This window comes from Cyprinus carpio, chromosome B4 (genome assembly GCF_018340385.1).
Source record: "Cyprinus carpio isolate SPL01 chromosome B4, ASM1834038v1, whole genome shotgun sequence".
In the NCBI taxonomy this organism is placed as follows: Eukaryota; Metazoa; Chordata; class Actinopteri; order Cypriniformes; family Cyprinidae; genus Cyprinus; species Cyprinus carpio.
In genome coordinates this window covers 15,344,788-15,368,513 of record NC_056600.1, presented here as the reverse complement: position 1 = coordinate 15,368,513, position 23,726 = coordinate 15,344,788, and the positions used below count along the sequence as shown (strand labels likewise).

Below are 23,726 nucleotides of genomic sequence, written 5' to 3'. Positions count from 1 at the left end.
TTTGCATGCATGTTCATGACCCTAAATGAGAAAAAAAAAAAAAAAAAAAAAAAAAATCACTAAATGTCAAGAAAAAAAATTATATATATATATATATTATACATACATAGAAATAAAAAAATCAGACAACTCAAAAATCAAAACAGTATATGTGTCACGCTACTCTGCCGGAAGGAAAACGGAGTTGAGAATAATCAAGAGAGAGAAAGAATTTATTAATCCAACACAGGGCTAAAGCCAACATGGAAACAGAAAGACGACACACGTACTGACTTGTAGACCCGACAAACACAGACTGAAAGGAAAAGGCTTATAAAGACAGGATAACTGGGGAAACACATGTGGAGGGAAAACTAGACACACCTTGGAACTAATCAAACCATACACTGGAGACAGAAACTGGGACACGTGGAAAAAAACACACATAAAGGGTCCAGGGGTGTGACAATATGAGGGTTAAATAACACTGAAATAAAAGTAATGTGGTAAGGTTAACTGGTTAACTGAACAATCTAAAGGCTTTTTAATTATTATTTAGGCTTTAATTTAATCAACATAAAAAAATATATATAGAGAGTAGCTATATTTTTGCACTATTACACTATAATAGTGTAATAACCTTTCATTTTATCATTGACTGTAAGGTGCTAAATGAATGTGATGAGGTAAAATTGGCTGATGTGTATTACTCACACTGAATGTTCAGCTTCACTGATGAGTTTTGGCTGCCGTGTTGGTTCTGAGCTGTACAGTAGTACCAGCCTCTGTGTGTCGGGTCGGTCCTATTGAAGGTAAGATTTTGTCCAGTCTGCAGCTGCTTCAACTGTCCTTCACTCTCTCTGGACCAGGTGTAGCTCAACACTGCTGGATTTGCATCACTACTGCAGATCAGAGTCACTGAACTGCCCTCCAACACAGAGCTGGAGGGAAGCACAGACACTGCTGTGTTTTTTGGCGAATCTGAAGAGAAAAAAATAGGGCTTTACAATACAAATCAAAATAATACAATTCACAAGTCAGACCTAAAAAGCATCACTTACACTGAACATGTACTGTGATGCTGTCCTGTGCTGTTTTGCTCTTGTCCTGTAGCTGGTAGGTTATAGTGCAGGTGAAAGTGACTCCATGCTCACGGTGAGTAGCAGTGAAGTTCAGATCAGAGATGAGCTCCTGTAGTCTGCTGCTGTCACTGAGGGGGATTCTGGGAGTGGAGCTCCATGTGAGAGTTGGTGGAGGAGAGGAGCAGAGAGTCTCAGCAGAGCAGCGCAGACTCACAGAGCTCCCCTCCAACACCTCCTCCTGACCCTGCACCTCCTTCTGCTCCACATACAGCTGCACTCTGGGTTTGGGAGGAGGGCCTGAAATAGAGAAAGTAAAATGACAATGATGGGAACTTTAAAAACCCTCATTAAACACATTTGTTTATAAATAAAAGCCTCAAATCACTCACCAATGACATCTATAGTGGAGAAGGGTTGTGTGTAGGTGTATTTCAGAACTTCACCACTCTTAATCCTGAAGTAATATTTACCATTGTGCTTTGAGCTAACATTATAAAAGACAGTGGTGCAGTCCTTCTCATGTAGTTTTCCAGTTATTTTCCCATTAAAGTGATTAGGTTTGGGATCTCTGGAGTTAAACACTTGATGTGTATCCTCTTCAGTTCCATCTTTGAGCCACATTCCTGTAGCAGCACTCTCAGTGAGGTATTGGTCAAAATCTTTTTTAATCTCAAAAGTGCACTTTATGATCACACAGGATTCACTGAGAGCTTCAATCTTCTCTGGCAGACTGACGCTAAATTCTCTGCAGCAAACACCTACAAGACACATAATACAAACATGTAAGAAATAATTCAAAAATTACTATAAATACCAATAATTATTTATTAGTCTATAAATCAAAATATACTTTAAACCTTTCAACAGAAAACAGAGTAGAATCAGTTTCTCTGCTCTCCAGATGTCCATCCTTTCATTCATTGAGGAACATCAACCTACAGGTGAAAAGCAAATAACAAAGAAACTGAGCCCCCCGCCCCCAAATTCTGTTACGTCATATATTTAGGATTGGCTCATTTCTCACCTTCCGTGATTAAGAGAAATTTCTTTAAGATTGCGAGAGCACTGGAAACATGAAAATCACTTTTACTTTCAAGTATAAATGATGCCCAAATTTTTGCACAAATCTATGATCTTTGACAAATATGGCGCCTCAGGAAGGAGGAAATAACTTTTCATACTTCACATCAGTATTAATTGTTTATTGAAAACATTGCCCAACTTTTTGGTTTATTTTCCTCCCATAAATTAAAATATTTTCTGAAAATAATATTGTCCAAACATGACTTTTTTGACCTCTGTGAATTCTTGTTTTAGACCCTTGAATCCTGGCCAGATACTTTAAAATTTCAGTATACATTATTTCAGTATATTAATTGAGATGTTTAACCACTTAAAACATCAAAATATTCTATGCATGACATTTTTATTAGATGTTTCACGAAATTGTCCATATAAAATATCCTTTATAACAATAATGAGATATAGATATGACAGTATCTGTAAACATTGAATAAGTCTATTAATTTTACACTCTTAAAAATAAAGGTGCTTCATGATGCCATAGAAGAACTTTTTTTTTTTCTCTAAATGGTCCCATAAAGAACTTTTAACATCTGAAGAACCTTTCTGTTTCACAAAAGGTTCTTTGTGGCAAAAGAAGGTTCTTCAGATTATAAAAAAGGTAAGAAAGAGGTGGTTATTTAAAGAATGGTTATTGTGGAACGGAAAACCTTCTTCAATGGCATCGCTGTGAATAACCTTTTAAGCGCCTTTATTTTTAAGAGTGTAGCTTTAATGTAATGGGAGTAAACTGGAAAATGACTTTAAATATAAAGACTATATTTGAGGGAATTTGTAAAAGAAAATGAATCTGACCTTCCTGAAGTGTGGGGATCTCCTGTTTAGATCCCAAGTTTCCAGCTGTAACACTGCTGCTGATTAGAGATGGACTGAAGCTGTGCTGCAGGAACAGAATCTGAAGTACACTCTACTGACTGGCCTCAGATCTATTATAACTTCCCTTTTTCATCAGATCACACCAGTACTTCCTGTATCAGCAAGAACATGCATTTTACACACAGATCCTTGCATTTCTTTTCTGTAAGGTCTTGTGTTTACTTAAAAAAAAAAAAAAAAAATAATAATAATAATATAAATATATATATATATATATATATAGCGACGTGGTGAAGAATCACTCGACAAGTTTTGGCTTCGTGAACAACAAAAGGCCCCGGAGGGTGGATTTTATTTACAATAATAAAAGGTGCAGGATGGCAAGCCGGTGCGTGGAGGCTGGTGCTCACGGTGCTCTTCAGTGCTCAATCCAAGTGAAAGTGGGTGTCCAAACGTGCTCCAAAGTGGGTGGCCTGTCGGTCACTCGCTGCTTTCTGGCGCGAAACTGTTAGTCCAGCGTGCATTCGGCTCAAGACCAGTCTCTGACTTGTCTGCTCAGCATGTGCTGCTTAAGAGCCGTGTTCTGATGAGATGCAGCTGTGACCGATCAGCCGGCGGTGAGGACGTGCAGGTGTATGCTGTTGGTTGCCAGGGCGACGCTGATTCCTCCTAGGACGCTCGTCACAATATATATGTGCGACTATATATATATATATATATATATATATAGGGTGATATCAGGTAAAATGGGCCATATAAGGTTTGGGGGTCCCAGCCCCTCTGGAATTTAGAACCAATTACTACAAAGGATTTCAAACTGTTTTCATAACTGTGCTTGACAAGTAACAGGTGATTTGATTGGTTTATGGTTGCTATGGTGGGCGGGGCAATAATTCTTATCAAGACTGCACCTGAAAGCTGCATGGTAAGTAGCCTGGCATACCAAATCTAACTAAACTATTATAAGGATGATAAATCTATAAAAAAAAAAAACATGCACATAAAAAAACTATGCATAATATCTGTCTTGATGGCATCAATCAGAAATATTGTTTTTAGTTTGGTATAGGAACATATTTTTTAAAAAAGTGATGTTTTTCTTGGCGGCCCAATTTACCTTAACGCACTGAGGTAAAATGGGCCACATCCTTTCAGCTAAAATGGGCCATCATCTGTGAAGTATTACTCTACAGAATCAGAGATGGATCAGAACTTCTTTACTAAGGATTCACATGTTCAATACAACATACATTTCCGGCTCACGTATTTACGTACACCACGTACATACGTACACACGTATTACATATCACAACATCCCCCCTGTTTAACATAAGTGTGTAAACACTTCAGATAACTACTACAAACAACAATATTGCTCTCTTTTTTCAATATGTTGCACTTTAGAACTATAATGAACTCAAACAATCTGTTTAATTACTACGCGTGAAAAGAATACACATTTAGTCCGTATTTGGTATTCTTTTTACTGTTTGACTATTATTTCATCTTTACACAAAGTCTTTGTATTGGGCTGGCTTGATAATGACCCGTCCAGACCTTGTGCGTGTTGGTCTTGTCTCAGTACCTGTATTGTCTGTTTTTGTATCAAGAGGTTGCGTGATTTTGTTCTCCTCTGGATTTTTGTGGCTTTGTTCAACCTCATCTTTTTGGGGTGTTTCAGCAAACTGTACTTTTTTCTGTATTTTCTGTGTGTGTGTTACATACATTTCACGTAGTTGGCTCCTAGTACGTCGGACTGTGTTTCCATTTGGTGTTTGGATCAGGTAACTTCTCGGCTCCTTGCATCTTTCCACAACAGTTCCTGGCTGCCATGTTTTCCTCTCCTTGTCTAACACTCTTACACTCTGTACACGAAAACAACGGTGGTAAGTCCCTACCACTACATTGGTCATGGTGTGTTTTTCATCCTTGTAATCCTTTTTTCCAGGTGCTGTCTGTGTTCCAGTTTACCTGGATCTGCATGACTTGGTAGGAGTGTGGTGATTGGTCTGCCGAGGAATAATTCTGCAGGGGATGGTAAATCACCGTCAATGGGTGTCACTCGCACCTGCATCAGAGCCACTTGTACATCTCCTTTGTGTTGTATTGTTTTTTTTATGATTGATTTGATGTGTCTCACATGTCGTTCAATAAATCCATTGCTTTTTGGATAGTGTGGTGAACTTGTGATATGTTCTATTCCCCAATCAGTTACGAATTTCCTGAAAGGTTGTCCCGTGTACTGCGGTCCGTTATCTGTCATTATTTCATCTGGTCGACCAAATAAAGACATGTAACATTGCATTTTTTGTGCAACTGCATGGCTACTTACTGGTATGGGCATTTCATCAACTAAAGGATACTTAGAATATCTGTCCACGGTAAGTAGGTACTGATGGCCATGGATCTCGAACAGATCTGATGCCAGGTATTGCCATGGCTTTGTGGGAGTTTTGTGTGGAGTGAGAGGTTCTTTTGGTTGTGCATCTTGGTGTTCTGCACAGGTACTGCAAGATCTGCACATTTTTTCAATGTCTGTGTTTATCTTGGTCCAATATACACTTTCTCTAGCCAACCTGCGTGTTTTTTCGATACCTTGGTGGGCTGCATGGAGTTGAGTCAGTATGTCGCTGGTCATGGATTCTGGAATAAGCACTTGTCTGCCCTTAAATACAACTCCAGCTTCTATGGCGAGTTCATCTCGAAAAGGCCAATAGCTGTGTAGGTCTTTTGGCAAGTCTTGAATCCTGTCTGGCCATCCCTGATGGATGATTTCTTTAAGCGCACTGAGCTTGGGGTCTTTTGCAGTCTCCATTCTAAGACTCTCCTGTTTGTTTGGTGAGAAGTTTACAATTGCAACAGTATGATGCGCAGGGTCTTCAAATTCGGTATCCAGCCCATCAATTCGTTCATCGAGTTCAATGTCTTCATTGTTTTCAGGGTTTGGCAGGCGGCTGAGAGTGTCAGCTAAAATCATTTGGCATCCAGGACAATACACAATGCTGTAGTTGTATCCCTGTGTTTTGATCAACATGCGTTGTAACCTTGGAGGAGCAGCATGAAGAGGCTTTGTGCATATGGTGACGAGAGGTTTGTGGTCCGTTACTACGACGAATGATTTGCCATACAAGTATGTGTGATATCGCTGCATACCATACACAATAGCAAGCATTTCTCTTTCAATGTTGCTGTATCTTGATTGACATTCAGTTAACGTCTTCGAACCGAAAGCAATAGGCCGGTTGTCTTGCACAAGTGCTACACCAATGCCTTTCTGTGACGCATCTACCTCCAGTGTTAGGGTGGCTGCTGGATTATAGTACTTTAAGCAAGCATCAATAGTCACTGTTGCCTTTAGGTCATCAAAGCATTTCTGATAATCAGTGTCCCACACCCACGGTGAGTCACTTTTCAACAATCCTCTCAGATTGTGGGCTTTATCAGCAAACTTTGGTATGTAGGGTGACAGGTAGTTTAGCATGCCCATGAATCGATGAAGGTCATCTTTGTTTTGTGGCGTCGGCATTTTTTGTATGTCGTGGATTTTGGGTGGATCTGGTCTGATGCCTTTGTCTGTGTAAAGGTTGCCAAAAAAAGATATGCTCTGCTGTTTGATGATGCACTTGTCACTGTTAAACACCAGACCTGTTTCTACAGCTCTTTCCATCAGGCTTGTCAGATTTCTGTCATGATCCTCCTCGTCAACTCCACAAACTGCAACGTCGTCTGCTATGCTGATTACACCATGAAGACCTTCAAGAATTTGGTCCATTTTGGCTTGGAAAAGGTCTTGGGACACACTGAGACCAAATGGTAAGCGTCTCCAGCAGTATCTGCCAAAAGGAGTGCGGAACGTGGTTAGAGTCTGTGACTCCTCTTCAAGATGTATCGAGCAGTATCCGGCTTTTGCGTCTAGCTTGCTGAACACTTTTGCATTTGCAAATTTTGGGTTTAGTTCCTCTACAGTTGTATTTTTGTGTTGTCAGCTATTTTGGATTGCATTTAGTTTCTGAGGATCTAAGCAGATTCGAAGTGATCCATCTTTTTTAGTGCTGAAGGCAAGACTAGAACACCAATCTGTGTGTTCTTCTACTTTTCGCAGGACTCCTTGGTCGACAAGTCTATTCAACTCATCTTGAAGTTTGTCCTTTATGTGGATACTGCATTTGCGTGGTGGGTCGATGAATGGATTGGCACTTTCCTTTAGGATGAGCTTTGCTGTGCCACTGAAACTGCCAATTTTGTCAAATTGGTCTGGATATTGCTCTTTTAGTTCTTTGATGCCTTTTATTTGTTGATAGGTACTCACTTTTGTTTGTCGTTCTCCATGTCCCTTATTTTCTCTTTCAGACATTGCATCAACATTTACCGTCACAAGGTTGAGGAGTTCACTTGTGGGTAGTCCAACCACGGCTGGTCCAGGTACATCAACGACATAAAACTTTACATCTATCCATCTGGACTTTTTGTGTTGGCATGGCATGTTGATGGTTCCAAAGCAGGGAATCACATCGCCAGTGTATGACGTTAGTTTTACGTTGGGTGCTGATTTTAAATGTTCCATGCTTTGTGGAGATGCACCATACATCTGCTTGAATGTACGCAATGGAAGTGTGTTTCCAGATGCCCCCGTATCTATTTTCAGACGAAGTGTGTACCCATGTCCTTGCAAGAAAAGTGGTTTAATATGTAGGTTTGTGTATGCCTCAACTCTAGGTGGTTTCACATGGATGCTATGCATGCATTTAGAACTGATGGTGATGGAGTAAAAGTGTTGTTGGTATGTATACTCATCATCTTTAGTGCTTTCTACAGTGCTAATGCTGGACTCGTCTTTGCGTTTGTGCTCTTTCCATGGGCGAGCGTGGCTTTGGTATCTGTTGCGTGTTCGTGACTTGCTTCTTCTGTGCTGGCTGGATAACTCTATCTGTCGTCTGCTCTTTTTACAGCACTTTGCCCAGTGGCCTCTGTTACCACACATAGAGCATATATCATTGTATGCAGGGCATTGCCTTGGCTTGTGGTTTGTGTTGCAGTTTTGACACGTTCGTCCTCTTGTTACAGCATGGACATTTTCAGTCTGTGACATACCAAGTTGTTGTATCTGTTCATTACCAGCTGCTAAGGCTTCGTACTTTCGCCCTTCTGCTAGAACTTCAGCAATTGGATGACCTTTAGGTTTGCTGTATAGGTCATTTCTTAAAGCATCAAAAGGAGTACTGGCAATGATAAGTTCAACTAAACGTTCATTGAGCTCATCGTCAGTGAATTGGCATTTCAGTGCTAAAGTTCTGGCTCTAGTCACAAAGTCATCGATGCTCTCATTTGGCTTTTGTCTATACTGCATAAGATGTAGCCTGTGGATTCTGAAGTTCACATTTAACTTTAGTTGTCCTTCAAAGAAATTCCACAAGGTGTCAGGCTCTCTCTTATTTGCATCACTAAGCCCACTTGCATTTAGTCGTTTTAATCCTTCATCTCCAATTCCTCTACATATTTTCCTAGCTTGTTTTTCTGCATCTGTTATTTCTTCATCTTCGAGGTACAGATTCATTTTTTGTTTAAATAAAGACATTGCTTCACTCAGATCGGGGTCAGACCAGTTCATCATTGGTAGATGTGCCGCCATTTTTGCACATGTATCTTGTACTCACATCAAAAGTAGTTGTCCTTTTCTGTATTTTGTCGTATCCTCGGACTGATAAGCAATTATCACGCAGACAATGCTCTTTTACGATCCCACAAGTGTATAAGAGAGCGCGTCACGGAATGAACTCCCGCGGTAACTTTACACAGCCGTCTAACGTTAAACAGATTGGGCTCGCGGCATAATTTCCTCGCTTCACTGGTCACGAACACTCACGTGGATGATACTATGGTTGTTTTACCGCTGCCACCATGAAGTATTACTCTACAGAATCAGAGATGGATTAGAACTTCTTTACTAAGGATTCACATGTTCAATACAACATACATTTCCGGCTCACGTATTTACGTACACCACGTACATACGTACACACGTATTACATATCACAACAATCTGTGTCACTCACAAACACACATACACATGTGTTTGAGTGTGTGTGTGTGTGTGTGTGTGTGTGTGTGTGTTTGTGTGTGAGTGTGAGTGTGAGGGTGAAAAGGAAAAAAAAAAGCAGGGCAAGAGAAGCAAATCACCTTAAAAAGCCTGCAACACCCACTATGGTGACCCAAATGACCCTAAGGCTACAATGTGATCCATGTTCTGCCTGGTTTCATGAGAGCTGTGGTGAAGAGTATGGTATCTGTGATGACGATGGATTCATTTGCAAAGACTGTGTTTGAAAAATGTTTTCATCAGACACACACAAATCAGTTATCAATTTTGAATGTGAATTTTTTTTAATTTGCACATTTCGTTCTAAATGTATTGTTCGCACACTCACACACACACACACACACGCACGCACACACACACGCACACTCACACACACACACACACACACACACACACCACTGACATCAGTTCACTGATCTATGTTGTTCCAAAATGGACTTTTTTAATTGCACATTTGAATATGTGGGTTTGCACCCAAAATGTATTTTTTTTTAATGGCAAATATGAATATGTTTGTTTAATGCAGTTTAAATTTTATGTGGCTGTATAAGCAGTTGTGTTTTAAAATTAAAATTGATTATAAATTACTATTTCCCTTTGCAGTTTGACTGGCCCATTGTACCTGAAACAGCTGGCCCATTTTACCTGAAACTGCTCATGCAAAAAAAGTTGGCACAACTGATGTTTCAAGAACTGTAGGGCCTAAATAATTATATTTTATTACATAATTTCAACACAAAATTATCAAAAACAGTCATTATTAATCATAAATACAAATGGAATAGGCATATATGGTATTGTATTATTGTCCCAAACGATTTACCAAAAAGTGGCCCAATTTAGCTGATATATATATATATATATATATATATATATATATATATATATATATATATATATTATATATATATATATATATATATATATATATATATATATATATATATATATATATATATATATATATATTATATATATACATATACATACAATTTAAATGTTAAACTAAAGATTTAAATAAATTGTAAATGTAAATGCCCACACCATAATAATTCGATAACAGCGCCACCTTTTAGTCAAAGCGATAAGCAATTAAATCGCATTACTAGTGATTGTGATTTTCCAGCAACTTCAACTTTAATGATAAAAATGTTTTCAAACACTCATAGCTGACTCACTGTTCCTTCTTTGTGCTTGACCCCTTAATTGCTGCTTGCAGCTATTAGACATGTGCCGATATTCGGTAATGAGATATATCACGGTAATTAATATGCACAATATTGTTATCGTGGGCACTTCTAAATACCGAGAATAATTATATATTACAAATTATTCCGAATTTGGAATGCATTTTAAGAATACTTTTTCCATCAACTGGTCAAAAATGTACAACACGGCTGTATGCTGCTTTAGCTCTGATGTAAACAAGCGCGCATGAGAAGCACATGTGAGAGACGCGCTGAATGAAAGCACATTCACTCTCTGACAGCAGATGGCGCTAAACTGCAGAAAATGCAGCCCTTACCCTGGAAACCCCATAAATAAAAGCAGCTGCTACTTTCTAAACATTTAAATAATATAAAATAATATTTATATATTTCCATGAAATGTTTCCATTTTAATCTGTACTACAACATGCCCTAGATATTGTTTGAAAGTGTTTTGATTCTTTATTGTTCATTCACACTTTACATTAGGGCTTCTTTAGTTAACAAACTGCCAATGAAAAATTCTTCTGAACATTCATTAATCTTAGGTATTCCAATATTTAATAACACATTGTTAAAATCGAAAGTTGCAACTGTGTTATTTAATGAGCTAACATGAGCTAAGACTTGTATTTTTTAACAAAGATTAATAACTTCTGTAGCAAATGTGGCTATTGTTCATTGTGAATGTTAATGCATTAACTAAGGTTAACTAAAGAGGTCTTATTGTAAAGTGATACCTATGGGTGTTTAAAGTTCTTTTGTACTTTAATCGGTGTAAAACTTTTAATTTTAAATATATTTTTTGTATTGCTTTATTGTATTTAAATGTCCAGTTATTTTTGTTATAAGAAAAAAGTTATTTAACCTGTTTTACTGTATTATGACCACTTTTTTGAAACTTTATTTCAATACCGTGATAATACCGTATACCGTGACAAAACATTATCAATTAATCGCAACAGGAAAATTTGATACCGGCATATCCCTAGCAGCTATATTTTTGTTTCTCTATAAAATATAAAATCACAAAACTGGTGCATTAAGCTACTCTAAAAAAATTAAAACAGTAAATTTCTCTAGAATTTAAAATAACAGGTGACTGATTTTATTAACACAATGAAAAATCATTGCAAAATCAAACTAATGTAAACTGTGACTTCAATATCAGTCAATATCCTTTTCAGTATTAAAAATAAATGTGGCAACACTATCAGCTTCCTGCTCAGCATTCATGCATTAAGAAAAGCTTTTCAGGTCCACTCTATTAATAGGTGCCTACTCTGAAGGGGACTGAGGCGTAATTGTCCTTCGTGCAATGTTTCTTACATTTTGTATCTTCTTTGATAAATGTCTCTATTTTTCATATCACAAGGCTGGATACTTTCCGGACAGCCCTCATATGCATCCATGGCGTTTGATATTTTGGCTTTCATCACTATACATGTTTGTCTTTATTCAGAAAAAAAATAAAATTAAAAATTTGAGCTGGGGAAATTTCAGAAATTTGGTTGATTTGACAAGGAATGACCTACATACTAACTGATTTAGACAGATTTAAATAAGATATCAGAGTCTTTTATGTGGATACATATGTGTATATACAGTAGATTTTAAACTGTAGAAAACAAAAGAGAAAATAAATGTGTATTTGTTGTTTATTGTGTGTCACCTATCTCTCTTAATGTTCAAAGTCTCATATTCAGAGGCTGGAGCAGAGAGCTGAAGAGAAGCATATGTGCCGTCTGCCTCATTCTGAGCCTGAACACAAAAACACTCGTCAACACCATCATCATCATCATCATGCTGCCTTACTATATAATGTAATAGATTTACCTTCAGTTTTGCAGACAATCTAGGAAAAAAGGATATTAGGTTACTAACGTATATTTGTTTAAAATATATCTCTATATAGAAATGAACTGTTACCTGTAAATGACTTACTGTCTCATTTTGTAGAGTCCAAGTCCAACAGTCAGAGCGTACAGACCCAGAATGATCAGGAGGGGAATTTTAACTTGTTGACATCCTGAAAAGACAATATGCACACAGAAAGAAAATATAAACATTACTCACTATAGAAGGAGAGAAAAGAGAAAGTCAAAATAGCAGTATATGCTTCCTAAATAGTTATAGAATTAGTTCACCCCAAAATGAAAATTCTGCAAATCCATAAAGTTACTGAACATTTTAAGGAAGCTGATAATAATGCACCTGTGTTGTACTTAAACAATTACCACAGTAATTATTAACTGAAATATTTGTTTTACCTGTAAACTGTAGAGGAGTGAGAACCAGATCAAACATTTTTTTATCTGTGCCATGAGTGTTTCTGCTGACACACTGCAGAGTGGATGTGTGTGTGAGAGACTGATGAAGAGTGATGGAGCTCCTCAAGCCTGTGCTGCTCAATCGCTCTTCACTGATGAACGTATTTGAAGAGTTAGTGACAGGACGTCCAGACAGATGCCACTCCAGTTCAGGAGAGGGATTCCCATCAGTCTCACAGAAACACACAGTTACATCAGTTCTGCTACAGCTGGAGGAAGTGGAGATCTGAGGAACATCTAACAGAGAGAAAGATCGAGAACAGTCTGTGCAGCACAACTGGAAAAGCTGAAAATTTTCTCTTTTGCTTTATTAGCCACACTGAATCACTAAAGTTGATGTCTATTCACCAGAGTTTTTGAGGTTATCTATCTATCTGATTTGAAAATATGAATTTGTGGCTTCATTATGAGCATTCTGTGGGATGCTATCATGAAGGATGAAACTTTTCTTCAACATAAATCCATAAATTTAGTATTATTCGCCATCCTTTCCAAAGACATCCATCTCCAGAGATATCCCCATCTTTTTTCTGACGGTTTAGTTCACGTTTAATAGATTTATTACATAAAAACCACACATAACACAGTTGACAGAGTAACACAGTTGACAGGTATGAATTTAGTATCCAAAAAGCATTTTAAACATAATTATAATATATATTATAACGTTAATGAATAAATTATATTATTATAAATGTATATGAAGTTTCATAATGCATCATGACACTTCAAGTTGTAAGGACTTACAATACAATATACAATACAATACTGTACAATAACATCATAACACTTTATCAGTCATAACTAAGCAGAAATAGATATATGCCAAACATTTAATATTATATAGTTTTAAGTCAATTATGAAGAATTCTGAATGCTTTATAACCCTTGATAAATGTGAATATATTGTGTTTATAATATTATGGATACTAAGTTCATAGAAAGTGTGGCCATGATTAGATCAGTTAAGTTTATCCATTGTAATGCAAATCATGGTTTTAGGCAATTCCTATGTAATTTCTGTGTAATGACAATAGTTGTGATTTTGTATTTTTTTTTAATCAACACTCAGTGTGAGCATAAATTGACACTGAACTGCCAACATCGTCAACCATGTTAATCCTTGTAATCTTTGTTACAGTTGACGGGTAACACAGTTGACATTTCTGCCATTTTAGGGCCTTGTGCAAACTGCTGACCTTGGACTAGTTAGTACATGACCTTGATTAACTTCTTTCTCTACATATTTATAAAGTTCACCAGAACATGTTGATAACACTGTTGACAGTCAATTAATCTTCTCTATGTGCAGACAATAATATAGATAAAATATAGAAGAGAAGTTATGATGCACCACACTGTCTTCAAATTTCCCTCCAAAAAAGGAAATGACATCAGATGATGTTGGACATGTGCAGTTATTTCCATCATATGAGGCACACCAGTGCTTCCATATCTATTAAAACAAGAGTATTTAGTGTGAATAGACACTCCGTATGTTTGTGGACCACAACATCCCTTTTTAAGTCCAAAATAGACAGTTCTCCCAAAAAATAAAAAATGTGGGACCCTATACTTTCATCGTTTAGGCAAATCACAAAATCTTTTGTGTTCTGCAGAAGAAAGAAGAAATTATTGCAGGTTTAAATAACTTGAGGGAGGCATTTTTGGTTGAATTATGCCTTTTCTTTACACTTATGATCTCTGTTTTACTACTGGCCTGTCCTCTTTACACTTGTTTGAAAGCGTGACAGTAACTGTGAAAAAACACATTTTGTCACAAACAAATGTGAGAATGTTGAACGATAATGCTGATGCGTCAGCAGCCATTTCAGTGTGCATTTGCAAAACACATTATTGTCCAGATATACTGGTCCGAAGTCTGAAGCTACAATGTCTGGAATTCAACAGCAAATGTTTCAAGCACTAATGAGAATGAATTACGAGTTTGTGAACTTAAAGCTCTAAATGTGTCTCAACATTTAACACACATTTAGAACTATAACATCTTAGTCTAAACCTAAAGTAATCTTAACAAAATATATATCAATTGAAAGCTTTCAGACTTTAGTTTTCATATCTAGTGACTATTTCTCAAAAGAAATGAGAGCGCAATAGATAAATAGTGATAAGTTCTCCATTTGTGATGTGATGCCAAACTATAGCATACTGGTTCTATACACGTTTTTGTGTGTGTTTTAGAGATTTAATTCAAATCAAATATTAAGATCACTGCCCAAACTATCTCTGAATAGGATATGTACTTCATAAATATTTAGAAAATTATGGAAATATATGGTTCAGATCACTCAAACCATATGGAAATTGTAGAGTCCCTGGATATTATCTTGTGGAAAAGATTTGTACTTCATCCAAAAAAATCTTACTTATAAGTTCATAATTTTGAGAAATTAACCAAAAATTATGTATAAAATTATAACTTAAACTTCTATAATTTTATAAATGTAGTTTTATAACAGTTTTTTTTATTTTATTTATTTTTTTTACTTCTACAATAATCTGTGATTTTTCACCTTAAAAAACAAACAAACAAACAAACAAAAACTTAAGTCTGTGCTCCGAAGTATTCAAGACTTGTAACAATTTTAGCTGGAACAGGTTTTGTTTTCACAAACTTTGACGATAAAAAAATTGTTAAACTCATCATGATGCTGTCACTAGGAGGTACTTCAGGACTAAAGTTGAAGAACGCTGATATAAAACAAAAGTACAATACAGTTGCTTTTGAACGAATCAGAGCAATCCACCCAACTTCTTGTCCAAGCTCTTGTTCTCTCCAGACTGGACTATTGCAATGCTCTCCTGGTGAGCCTTCCTGCATGTACTATCAAGCCTCTACAACTGATCCAGAATGCAGCAGCGAGGGTTGTCTTCAATGAGCCGAAAACAGCCCATGTTACTCCTCTCCTCATCAGGTTACACTGGCTACCAGTAGCCGCTCGCATCAAATTCAAGGTACTGATGCTTGGCTACAAAACGACCACTGGCACGGCGCCAACTTACCTAAACTCACTAGTTCAATCTTATGCACCCTCCAGAAGTTTGCGCTCTGCAAGTGAAAGAGGTTCAAAATCACTCTCAAGGACTTTTTCCTGGACTGCTCCCAGCTGGTGGAATGACCTCCCGATCTCAATTCGAACAGCTGAGTCTTTACTCATTTTTCAAAAAACATCTAAAGACTCATCTTTTTCGCCTGCACTTAACCAACTAATACTAGTGCTTACCTTTTTTTCTTTTCTATCATATTCCCAAAAAAAAAAAAAAAACCCTGGCTACGTTTTCTGTACTAGACTAACTGAGACTTGTCATAGCACTTGTATACCGTTGTTGCTCTCGTTGATCTGATTGTTTCTACTGTTCTCATTTGTAAGTCGCTTTGGATAAAAGCGTCTGCTAAATGGTTAAATGTAAATGTAAATGAATCAGCAGCCATTTTGTGTGTATTTGCAAAACAGAGTGTCCAGATATACTGGTCTGAAGGTCTGACACTAATGTTTGGAACTCAACAGCTAATGTGGTTTCACTTTATTTTGATGGTCCCTTTAACACATTCTGTTGACTATAAGTAAAGTTGCACCTACATATCTACCAACTCTCAGAGTGTAAGTAGAGTACTAGTAGATAGGGTTAGAGTTAGAATAAGTTACTCATGGGTAGAATGTCTGTTGGGAGACCATCACAATAAAGAGTTAGCAGATATTAAGCAGACAGTTAACTAATACTCTAATGAGAGTTACTTGACATGTATGTGCACTTATTGTCAGCAGAACGTTCAAAAGGGACCATCAAAATAAAGTGTTACTGCAATGTTTCAAGCACTAATGAGGTTGAATTATGAGTTTGTGAACCTAAAGCTATAAATGTGTCCCAACATTTAAATGAAACTGAAATAAACAGAAAGGCTTTTTAATTATTATTTGAGATTAAATTATATCAAGATAAAAAAAAAAAAAATATCGTAGGTATTATTGCATCATAACACAATAACAGCAACATAACTGTTCATTTTATAATTGACTTTTAGGTGCTAATGAATGTGATGAGGTAAAATTGGCTGATGTGTATTACTCACATTGAATGTCCAGCATCACTGATGAGTTTTGGCTGCCGTGTTGGTTCTGAGCTGTACAGTGGTACCAGCCTCTGTGTGTCGGGTCGGTCCTATTGAAGGTAAGAGTGTGTCCAGTCTGCAGCTGCTTCAACTGTCCTTCACTCTCTCTGGACCAGGTGTATATCACTGCTGGATTTGCATCACTGCTGCAGATCAGAGTCACTGAACTGCCCTCCAACACAGAGCTGGAGGGAATCGTTGACATGTTTTGGGGGGCATCTGAGAAAAGATAAATGATTGATTTAGGAAGAAATAACCAAAGACATTAGATACATAAAGATGGTGCACTCTTGTTACTTATGAATGGGAGAAACTGCAATGCGCAATATGGTGAAATAATCCCACCTTCTACATAAAAGAGCCAATGACTGAGAAAGGCATTGTGTCACTGCAGGTGTCATTAAAAGTTACAGTTGATACAGAAACAATCAACATTCTGAGATACATGTGCATTAGCTGGTCTGGTTGAAAAATAAGCTTTTTTTAAAAGGGAGGTCTAATGCTATTTCATGCTTTCTGACTTATTTACACTGCTGGATTCTCAACATGTCCATAGTTTCAAAAAACGAGTTGGACGTATGACGTGTGCCAAATAAACTCCTTCAGGGTTCGTATAAGTTTCAGAAAGTTTATGAGTATGGCCCTGTATGACATCATAGAGGGTGAAATTTCTCGTATGAATGAAGGGCTACAAATGAAGCACTCTGCACAGGATTTGCTCAAGAAGGATTTATCATTTTATTTTTATACAATGGAGTCAACAGTGTCACCAAAGAAGTGTATTTTGAATGTGAGGGAAAGATAATCTTGTTCAGCATTTCAAAGATGGCCGCTGAATGAAATGGCTTCCATCGAAGTACCTTTGGAATAACTGTTTGAATAAGGGATCTGGGAAGGGATCTAAGTTTCAATTAATGGGTTTGCATTAGGTACTAAAATATCAAAACACGTGGCATTCATTTTAAAGCAAATATTTGACATTTTGTTATATAATGCTATAATATTTAGGTGTCCAAAAGTGTTCCAACATGTTATGGGACCACTCTAGAGTATATATTCTTCTGCTCTGGTCTTAAAGAGTTCTCCCAAAAACCCACTGACTTTCATTGTATGGGTAAAATAAAAATATTTTCTGCAAAAAGCACTGTCATGAAAAAATGTGTGAAGAATATCTGTTCAAACTATTGTGTTGATGCATCAGCTGCCATTTACTGTAAGTGTGAATTTCCAAAACATTACTGAGAGTCCAGATAAACTGCTCTGAAGATCTAAACCTACAATTAGCATCCAGGACTGAAACAATCCATTTTATAACTGGCTTTTAGGTGCTAATGAATGTGATGAGGTAAAATTGGCTGATGTGTATTACTCACACTGAATGTCCATCTTCACTGATGAGTTTTGGCTGCCGTGTTGGCTCTGAGCTGTACAGTGGTACCAGCCTCTGTGTGTCGGGTCGGTCCTATTGAAGGTAAGAGTGTGTCCAGTCTGCAGCTGCTTCAACTGTCCTTCACTCTCTCTGGACCAAGTGTAGTTCACTGCTGGATTTGCATCACTGCTGCAGATCAGAGTCACTGAACTGCCCTCCAACACAGAGCTGGAGGGAAGCACAGACACTGCTGTGTTTTGGGTGAATCTGAAAAGAAAAAAAATCAGGTCCTCACAAATAAAAATCTAAAATACAAATCACAAATCAGACCTAAAAAGCATCACTTACACTTAACATGTAATGTGATACTGTCCTGTAGCTGGTAGGTTATAGTGCAGGTGAAAGTGACTCCATGCTCACGGTGAGTAGCAGTGAAGTTCAGATCAGAGATGAGCTCCTGTAGTCTGCTGCTGTCACTGAGGGGGATTCTGGGAGTGGAGCTCCATGTGAGTGTTGGTGGAGGAGAGGAGCAGAGAGTCTCAGCAGAGCAGCGCAGACTCACAGAGCTCCCCTCCAACACCTCCTCCTGACCCTGCTCCTCCTTCTGCTCCACATACAGCTGCACTCTGGGTTTGGGAGAAATAGAGAAAGTAAAATGAAAATGATGGCAACTTTTAAAACCCTCATTTAACACATTTGTTTATAAATAAAAGGCTCAAATCACTCACCAATGACATCTATAGTGGAGAAGGGTTGTTTGTAGGTGTATTTCAGAACTTCACCACTCTTAATCCTGAAGTAATATTTACCATTGTGCTTTGAGCTAACATTGTAAAAGACAGTGGTGCAGTCCTTCTCATGTAGTTTTCCAGTTATTTTCCCATTCAAGTGATTAGGTTTGGGATCTCTGGAGTTAAACACTTGATGTGTTTCATCTTTGAGCCACATTCCTGTAGCAGCACTCTCAGTGAGGTATTGGTCAAAATCTTTTTTAATCTCAAAAGTGCAGTTTATGATCACACAGGATTCACTGAGAGCTTCAATCTTCTCTGACAGACTGACGCTAAATTCTCTACAGCAAACACCTACAAGACACATAATACAAACATGTAAGAAATAATTTAAAACTTACTATAAATACCAATAATTATTTATTAGTCTATAAATCAAAATATACTTTAAACCTTTCAACAGAAAACAGAGTAGAATCAGTTTCTCTGCTCTCCAGATGTCCATCCTTTCATTAACTGAGGAACATCAACCTACAGGTGAAAAGCAAATAAAGAAAGAAACTGAGCCCCCCGCCCCCAAATTCTGTTATGTCATATATTTAGGAATGGCTCATTTCTCACCTTCCGTGATTAAGAGACATTTCTTTAAGATTGCGAGAGCACTGGAAACATGAAAATCACTTTTGCTTTCAAGTATAAATGATGCCAGAGTTTGTACACAAATCTATGATCTTTGACAAATATGGGGCCTCAGGAAGGAGGAAATAACTTTTCAAACTTTACATCAGTATAAATGGTTATTGAAAACATTGCCCAACTTTTTGGTTTATTTTCCTCCCATAAATTAAAATATTTTCTGAAAATAATATTGTCCAAACATGACTTTTTTGACCTCTGTGAATTCTTGTTTTAGACCCTTGAATCCTGGCCAGATACTTTAATATTTCAGTATACATTATTTATTATTTGAGTATATTAATTTAGATGTTTAACCACTTAAAACTTCAAAATATTCTAATTGTATTAGATGTTTCCCCAAATTGTCCATATAAAATATCCTTTATAACAATAATGAGATATATATATGACAGTATCTGTAAACGTTGAATGAGTCTATTCATTTTACACTCTTAAAAATAAAGGTGCTTCATGATGCCATTTTTTTTTTTTTTTTTTTTTTTTTTTGTCTAAATGGTCCCATAAAGAACCTTTAACATCTGAAGAACCTTTCTGTTTCACAAAAGGTTCTTTGTGGCAAAAGAAGGTTCTTCAGTTTAAAAAAAGGTAAGAAAGAGGTGGTTCTTTAAAGAATGGTTCTTTGTGGAACCAAAAATGGTTCTTCAATGGTTCTTCAATGGCATCGCTGTGAATAACCTTTTAAACGCATTTATTTTTAAGAGTGTAGCTTTAATGTAATGGGAATCTTCTGTTTAGATCCCAAGTTTCCAGCTGTAACACTGCTGCTGATTAGAGATGGACTGAAGCTGTGCTGCAGGAACAGAATCTGAAGTACACTCTACTGACTGGCCTCAGATCTTTTATATTCATCAGATCACACCAGTTCTTCCTGTATCAGCAAGAACATGCATTCTGTGCACTGACAGAGCCTTGAATTTAATTTATTTAACTGTTTAACTGAACAACCTGGCTTTTTAATTATTATTTGGCCTTAAATTTAATAAAGATAAACATTTTTATAGTCTTTATTATTGTGTCACAATATAGGACCACAACCCCGTAGAAGCTTTCTCAGTGATATATTTGTCATATTGTGCTGAAATCTCTGCTGCAAACACCTACAACACACAAAAATGTAAAGCATACAAAGTAATGCACAAACACATTTCTAGCCATAAACACATTCTTTATGGACTCGAATTAGAATTGACCTAATTTATATTTCATTTAAGACAAAAAAAAAAAAAATGTGGAGTGTAAAAATCGAAAACATAAATGAATACAGCTTGTAATAAAATATTACGTAAGTAATGTCTAATGACATTTGCTCTAATGATCTTATGATCAGATTGCATTTAAAACTGTTAACAGACCTCTGAGAAATACTATGTCAAAAAAGTTTAATAATAAAAAAAAGAAAAAAACAGAAAAAAATGTCACTTGTTCTGTGAGACTGTGGCTCATTCATTAATTACACAAACGAATGCTTCCTAAAGTAGTAGCTTTGTGTTTCTTTCAAACATATTTTTGTGAAAGTATATCTTTAGAATATTTTTTTGTGAATTTTGTTCTCAAAAATGTAAATGCACACACCAAAATAATTTGATACCTACCTATGATGCCACCTACTGGTCAAAAGTGATAAGCCATTAAATCACATTACATGGTGATTGTATTTGATTGATGATTTTTTAGCCATTTCGACTACAATAATCTAATCATGTCTTTAACCGCTCATCTGATGCTGCCACTGCATGACTCATTGTTCCTTCATTGTGCTTTTTTCTTTCTTTTTTCTTTTTTTTTCTCTGTAAAACATGAAATCACAAAACTAGTGTCTTAGGCTATTCTAAAAAATTAACACTAAATTTCTCAGAGTTTAACTTACAATTGACTTTTAGTTTATTTACACAGCGAAAAATCATAATGTAGGCTAAACTGTGACTGCAGCTTTTGAAAGAAGTCAGTCACCATCATCTTCAGTATTAAAAACAGCTCCATCAGCTTCCTGCTCAACATTCACAGATTAAGAAGAGCTTTTCAGATCCACTCTATTAATAAAGACTTTTTTTTTCTCATGACTAAAAAGCATCTGATACATTTTTTGTGCACAAAAATGAATTGGCATACAAACCATTTCATCATTCTCAGCAATCAAAATTCATGCATTACTAGTAATCGAAAAGAACATAAACAACACAGAATAGGTTCCTGTACAGTTCAACCAAAATCATTCCAAGCACTTTCCAGCCATTCATGTTCCTCACACTTTCCTTTAGAACTGGGGACCCACAGCACTGAACATTGTGTTTGGGTTCCTTATTAACACACCTTCCTGTTATCATCAGCTCATCAGAAGAGAACTACATGAGAGAGACGTCCAAAATATGCAGTGCTGGGGGTCCACAGTGTTAGGATCGAAAACCACTTATGTCTAGTATATCATTAGGGACACAGCTTTTGTTTTTCTTTGTATCCTTTGCCAACATATTGGGAGACACAATTAATTGCCCCGCTCCCTCCAGAGTTCCCGTTTGAAGGGCTTTGCTCTTGTGGAGTCTCCACTTGTTGACATAAGATTTACCCCCGTCCCACCAGAAACAGTTAGGTGTGACATCAATAATTAGGTCAGCACAGCAGGATGACTTTTACTCATTACTACCCTCTTCTGGTGATTTACAGACAGAATTCACATGGCATAGCAGATTTTAAATGGTGGTTTGGTAAGATGAGAAATTCAATATATTATATTATTTATTCTTGCATCTTTACTAACAGAAAGCAGAAGGATGAAAAAAAAGAAGCTTGTTAATTATTTCACTGCTGCAGTAGTAGAGCATTCACAACCAGAAGATGAGTAAAACAAAAGAAAGAAGTATTCTATATCAATGTACATCATAGGCCTATTTGAATTAAATATGAAATCTTATTTTGAAATCTTATTATCATTCAATATGAATCACATAAAATATGCATGAAAATAATTAAAATAAATAAATAAAAACTAGGGCTGTCAAATGATTAATCACGATTAATCACATCCAAAATAAAAGTTTTGTTTACATAATATATGTGTGTATACTGTGTATATTTATTATGTATATATAAATACACACACATGCATATATTTAAGAAGAATATGTTATGTTTATATATTAAATATATTTATATAATATAAAATATAAGAATATAAATATATAAATGTATATACATGTAAATATTTTCTAAATATATAATTTATGTGTGTGTATTTATATATACATAATAAATATACCCTGTAACACATACATATATTATGTAAACAAAACTTTTATTTTGGATGTGATTAATCGTGATTAATCATTTGACAGCCCTAATAAAAATAGAAAATAATATAAAAAGTAAAATGTGTATTTGTATATTTGTATTTTTATTAAATAAAAATATGCATAATACTCTTCTTTTTCAATCTTTATTATATCAATTCGTTTTTTTTATACTAGCCAGTAGCAAATACACTTGATTGGGAAATGAATAATTAAGTGCATACACTTAGTAACACTGTGATTTTTCTTTACATCATTTATATTCTTTATACTGTAAGTGTTGTGCCCCTTTACCGTAAACATTAAGACACCACAACAGCAACTCTAATCAGCACAGAGAAAAGATTCCAACCTAAAGAATAAATGACTGTTTAAACTACTAGCAAGCTGTATCATAGAGGGCTATAGCCTGTAAGAATCACCATGTAGTAATTGCTTTTTATTGCCAACAGTGATAATGTCTCAACAGCTTGTAACAAAAGGTATTACTTACTGCTATAGCCTCACATAGCCAGATCTCTATAGTCTCAAATATATACTGTATAATAAAACTATCATGTTGTCATTTCTGCTGTGTGTTTATTTTGTTATTTATATATAAATAGTTATGTAGTTATATACAGAGCTGGGCAGATTACTTACAAATTGTAGCCCATTACTGATTACAGATTACATGATGTATTACTAATTTTAGGTAATGTATTCTGACAACTTTACTTAAATCTAACTCGTTTTTAAACGTACAATTGAACTTACCGTATTGATATAAAAAAGCAACAAGAAAGAAAATATATTAATTTCTTTGTTTTATATCAACATCATAAAATGCATTAAACATTGAATTACATCAGGATTTCCCAAACTGGGCTTTAAGTAGTGGGTCTTGAGTTGAGTTATCTGTGAGTTAACAAAAAGC

General features: G+C 36.1%; 2 protein-coding genes across 5 annotated transcripts in view; both read right to left on the bottom strand.

The window, feature by feature from the left end:
• LOC109086423 (myelin-associated glycoprotein-like) overlaps positions 1-3,151 on the bottom strand; it is a 123,660-nt gene extending 120,509 nt beyond the window's left edge. For 2 of the 4 annotated variants that reach the window (XM_042722181.1, XM_042722182.1), the window contains exons 1-5: positions 2,940-3,151; positions 1,919-1,996; positions 1,451-1,819; positions 1,041-1,358; positions 694-960 (exon numbers count right to left, since the gene is read on the bottom strand). In XM_042722181.1, the coding sequence (XP_042578115.1) occupies positions 694-960; positions 1,041-1,358; positions 1,451-1,819; positions 1,919-1,982 (1,018 nt within the window). In that variant the 5' untranslated portion in view covers positions 1,983-1,996; positions 2,940-3,151. The remainder of the gene's footprint in view (positions 1-693; positions 961-1,040; positions 1,359-1,450; positions 1,820-1,918; positions 1,997-2,939) is intronic. The other 2 variants (XM_042722184.1, XM_042722183.1) reach the window with 2 other exon arrangements.
• An 8,111-nt stretch (positions 3,152-11,262) lies between these two features.
• On the bottom strand, positions 11,263-17,085 carry LOC122137034 (myelin-associated glycoprotein-like). The gene is made up of 5 exons (XM_042722188.1): positions 16,689-17,085; positions 12,536-12,832; positions 12,210-12,294; positions 12,102-12,120; positions 11,263-12,026 (listed from the first exon to the last, which is right to left on the bottom strand). The coding sequence occupies exons 1-5, from the start codon at positions 16,930-16,932 to the stop codon at positions 11,934-11,936; spliced, it is 738 nt and encodes a 245-aa protein (XP_042578122.1). The 5' UTR covers positions 16,933-17,085; the 3' UTR covers positions 11,263-11,933.
• Between the last annotated feature and the right edge of the window lie 6,641 nt (positions 17,086-23,726).

Bases quoted from the DNA above. Each gene is read 5' to 3' on its own strand.
- LOC122137034 (XM_042722188.1), bottom strand. From the start codon at position 16,932: ATGTCAACGATTCCCTCCAGCTCTGTGTTGGAGGGCAGTTCAGTGACT. The intron at 12,833-16,688 runs GTGAGTAATACA...TCTCTCTGTTAG, and splicing joins AGTGATGCTGGACATTCAAT to ATGTTCCTCAGATCTCCACT. The intron at 12,295-12,535 runs GTAAAACAAATA...TTGTCTTTTCAG, and splicing joins CACTCCTCTACAGTTTACAG to GATGTCAACAAGTTAAAATT.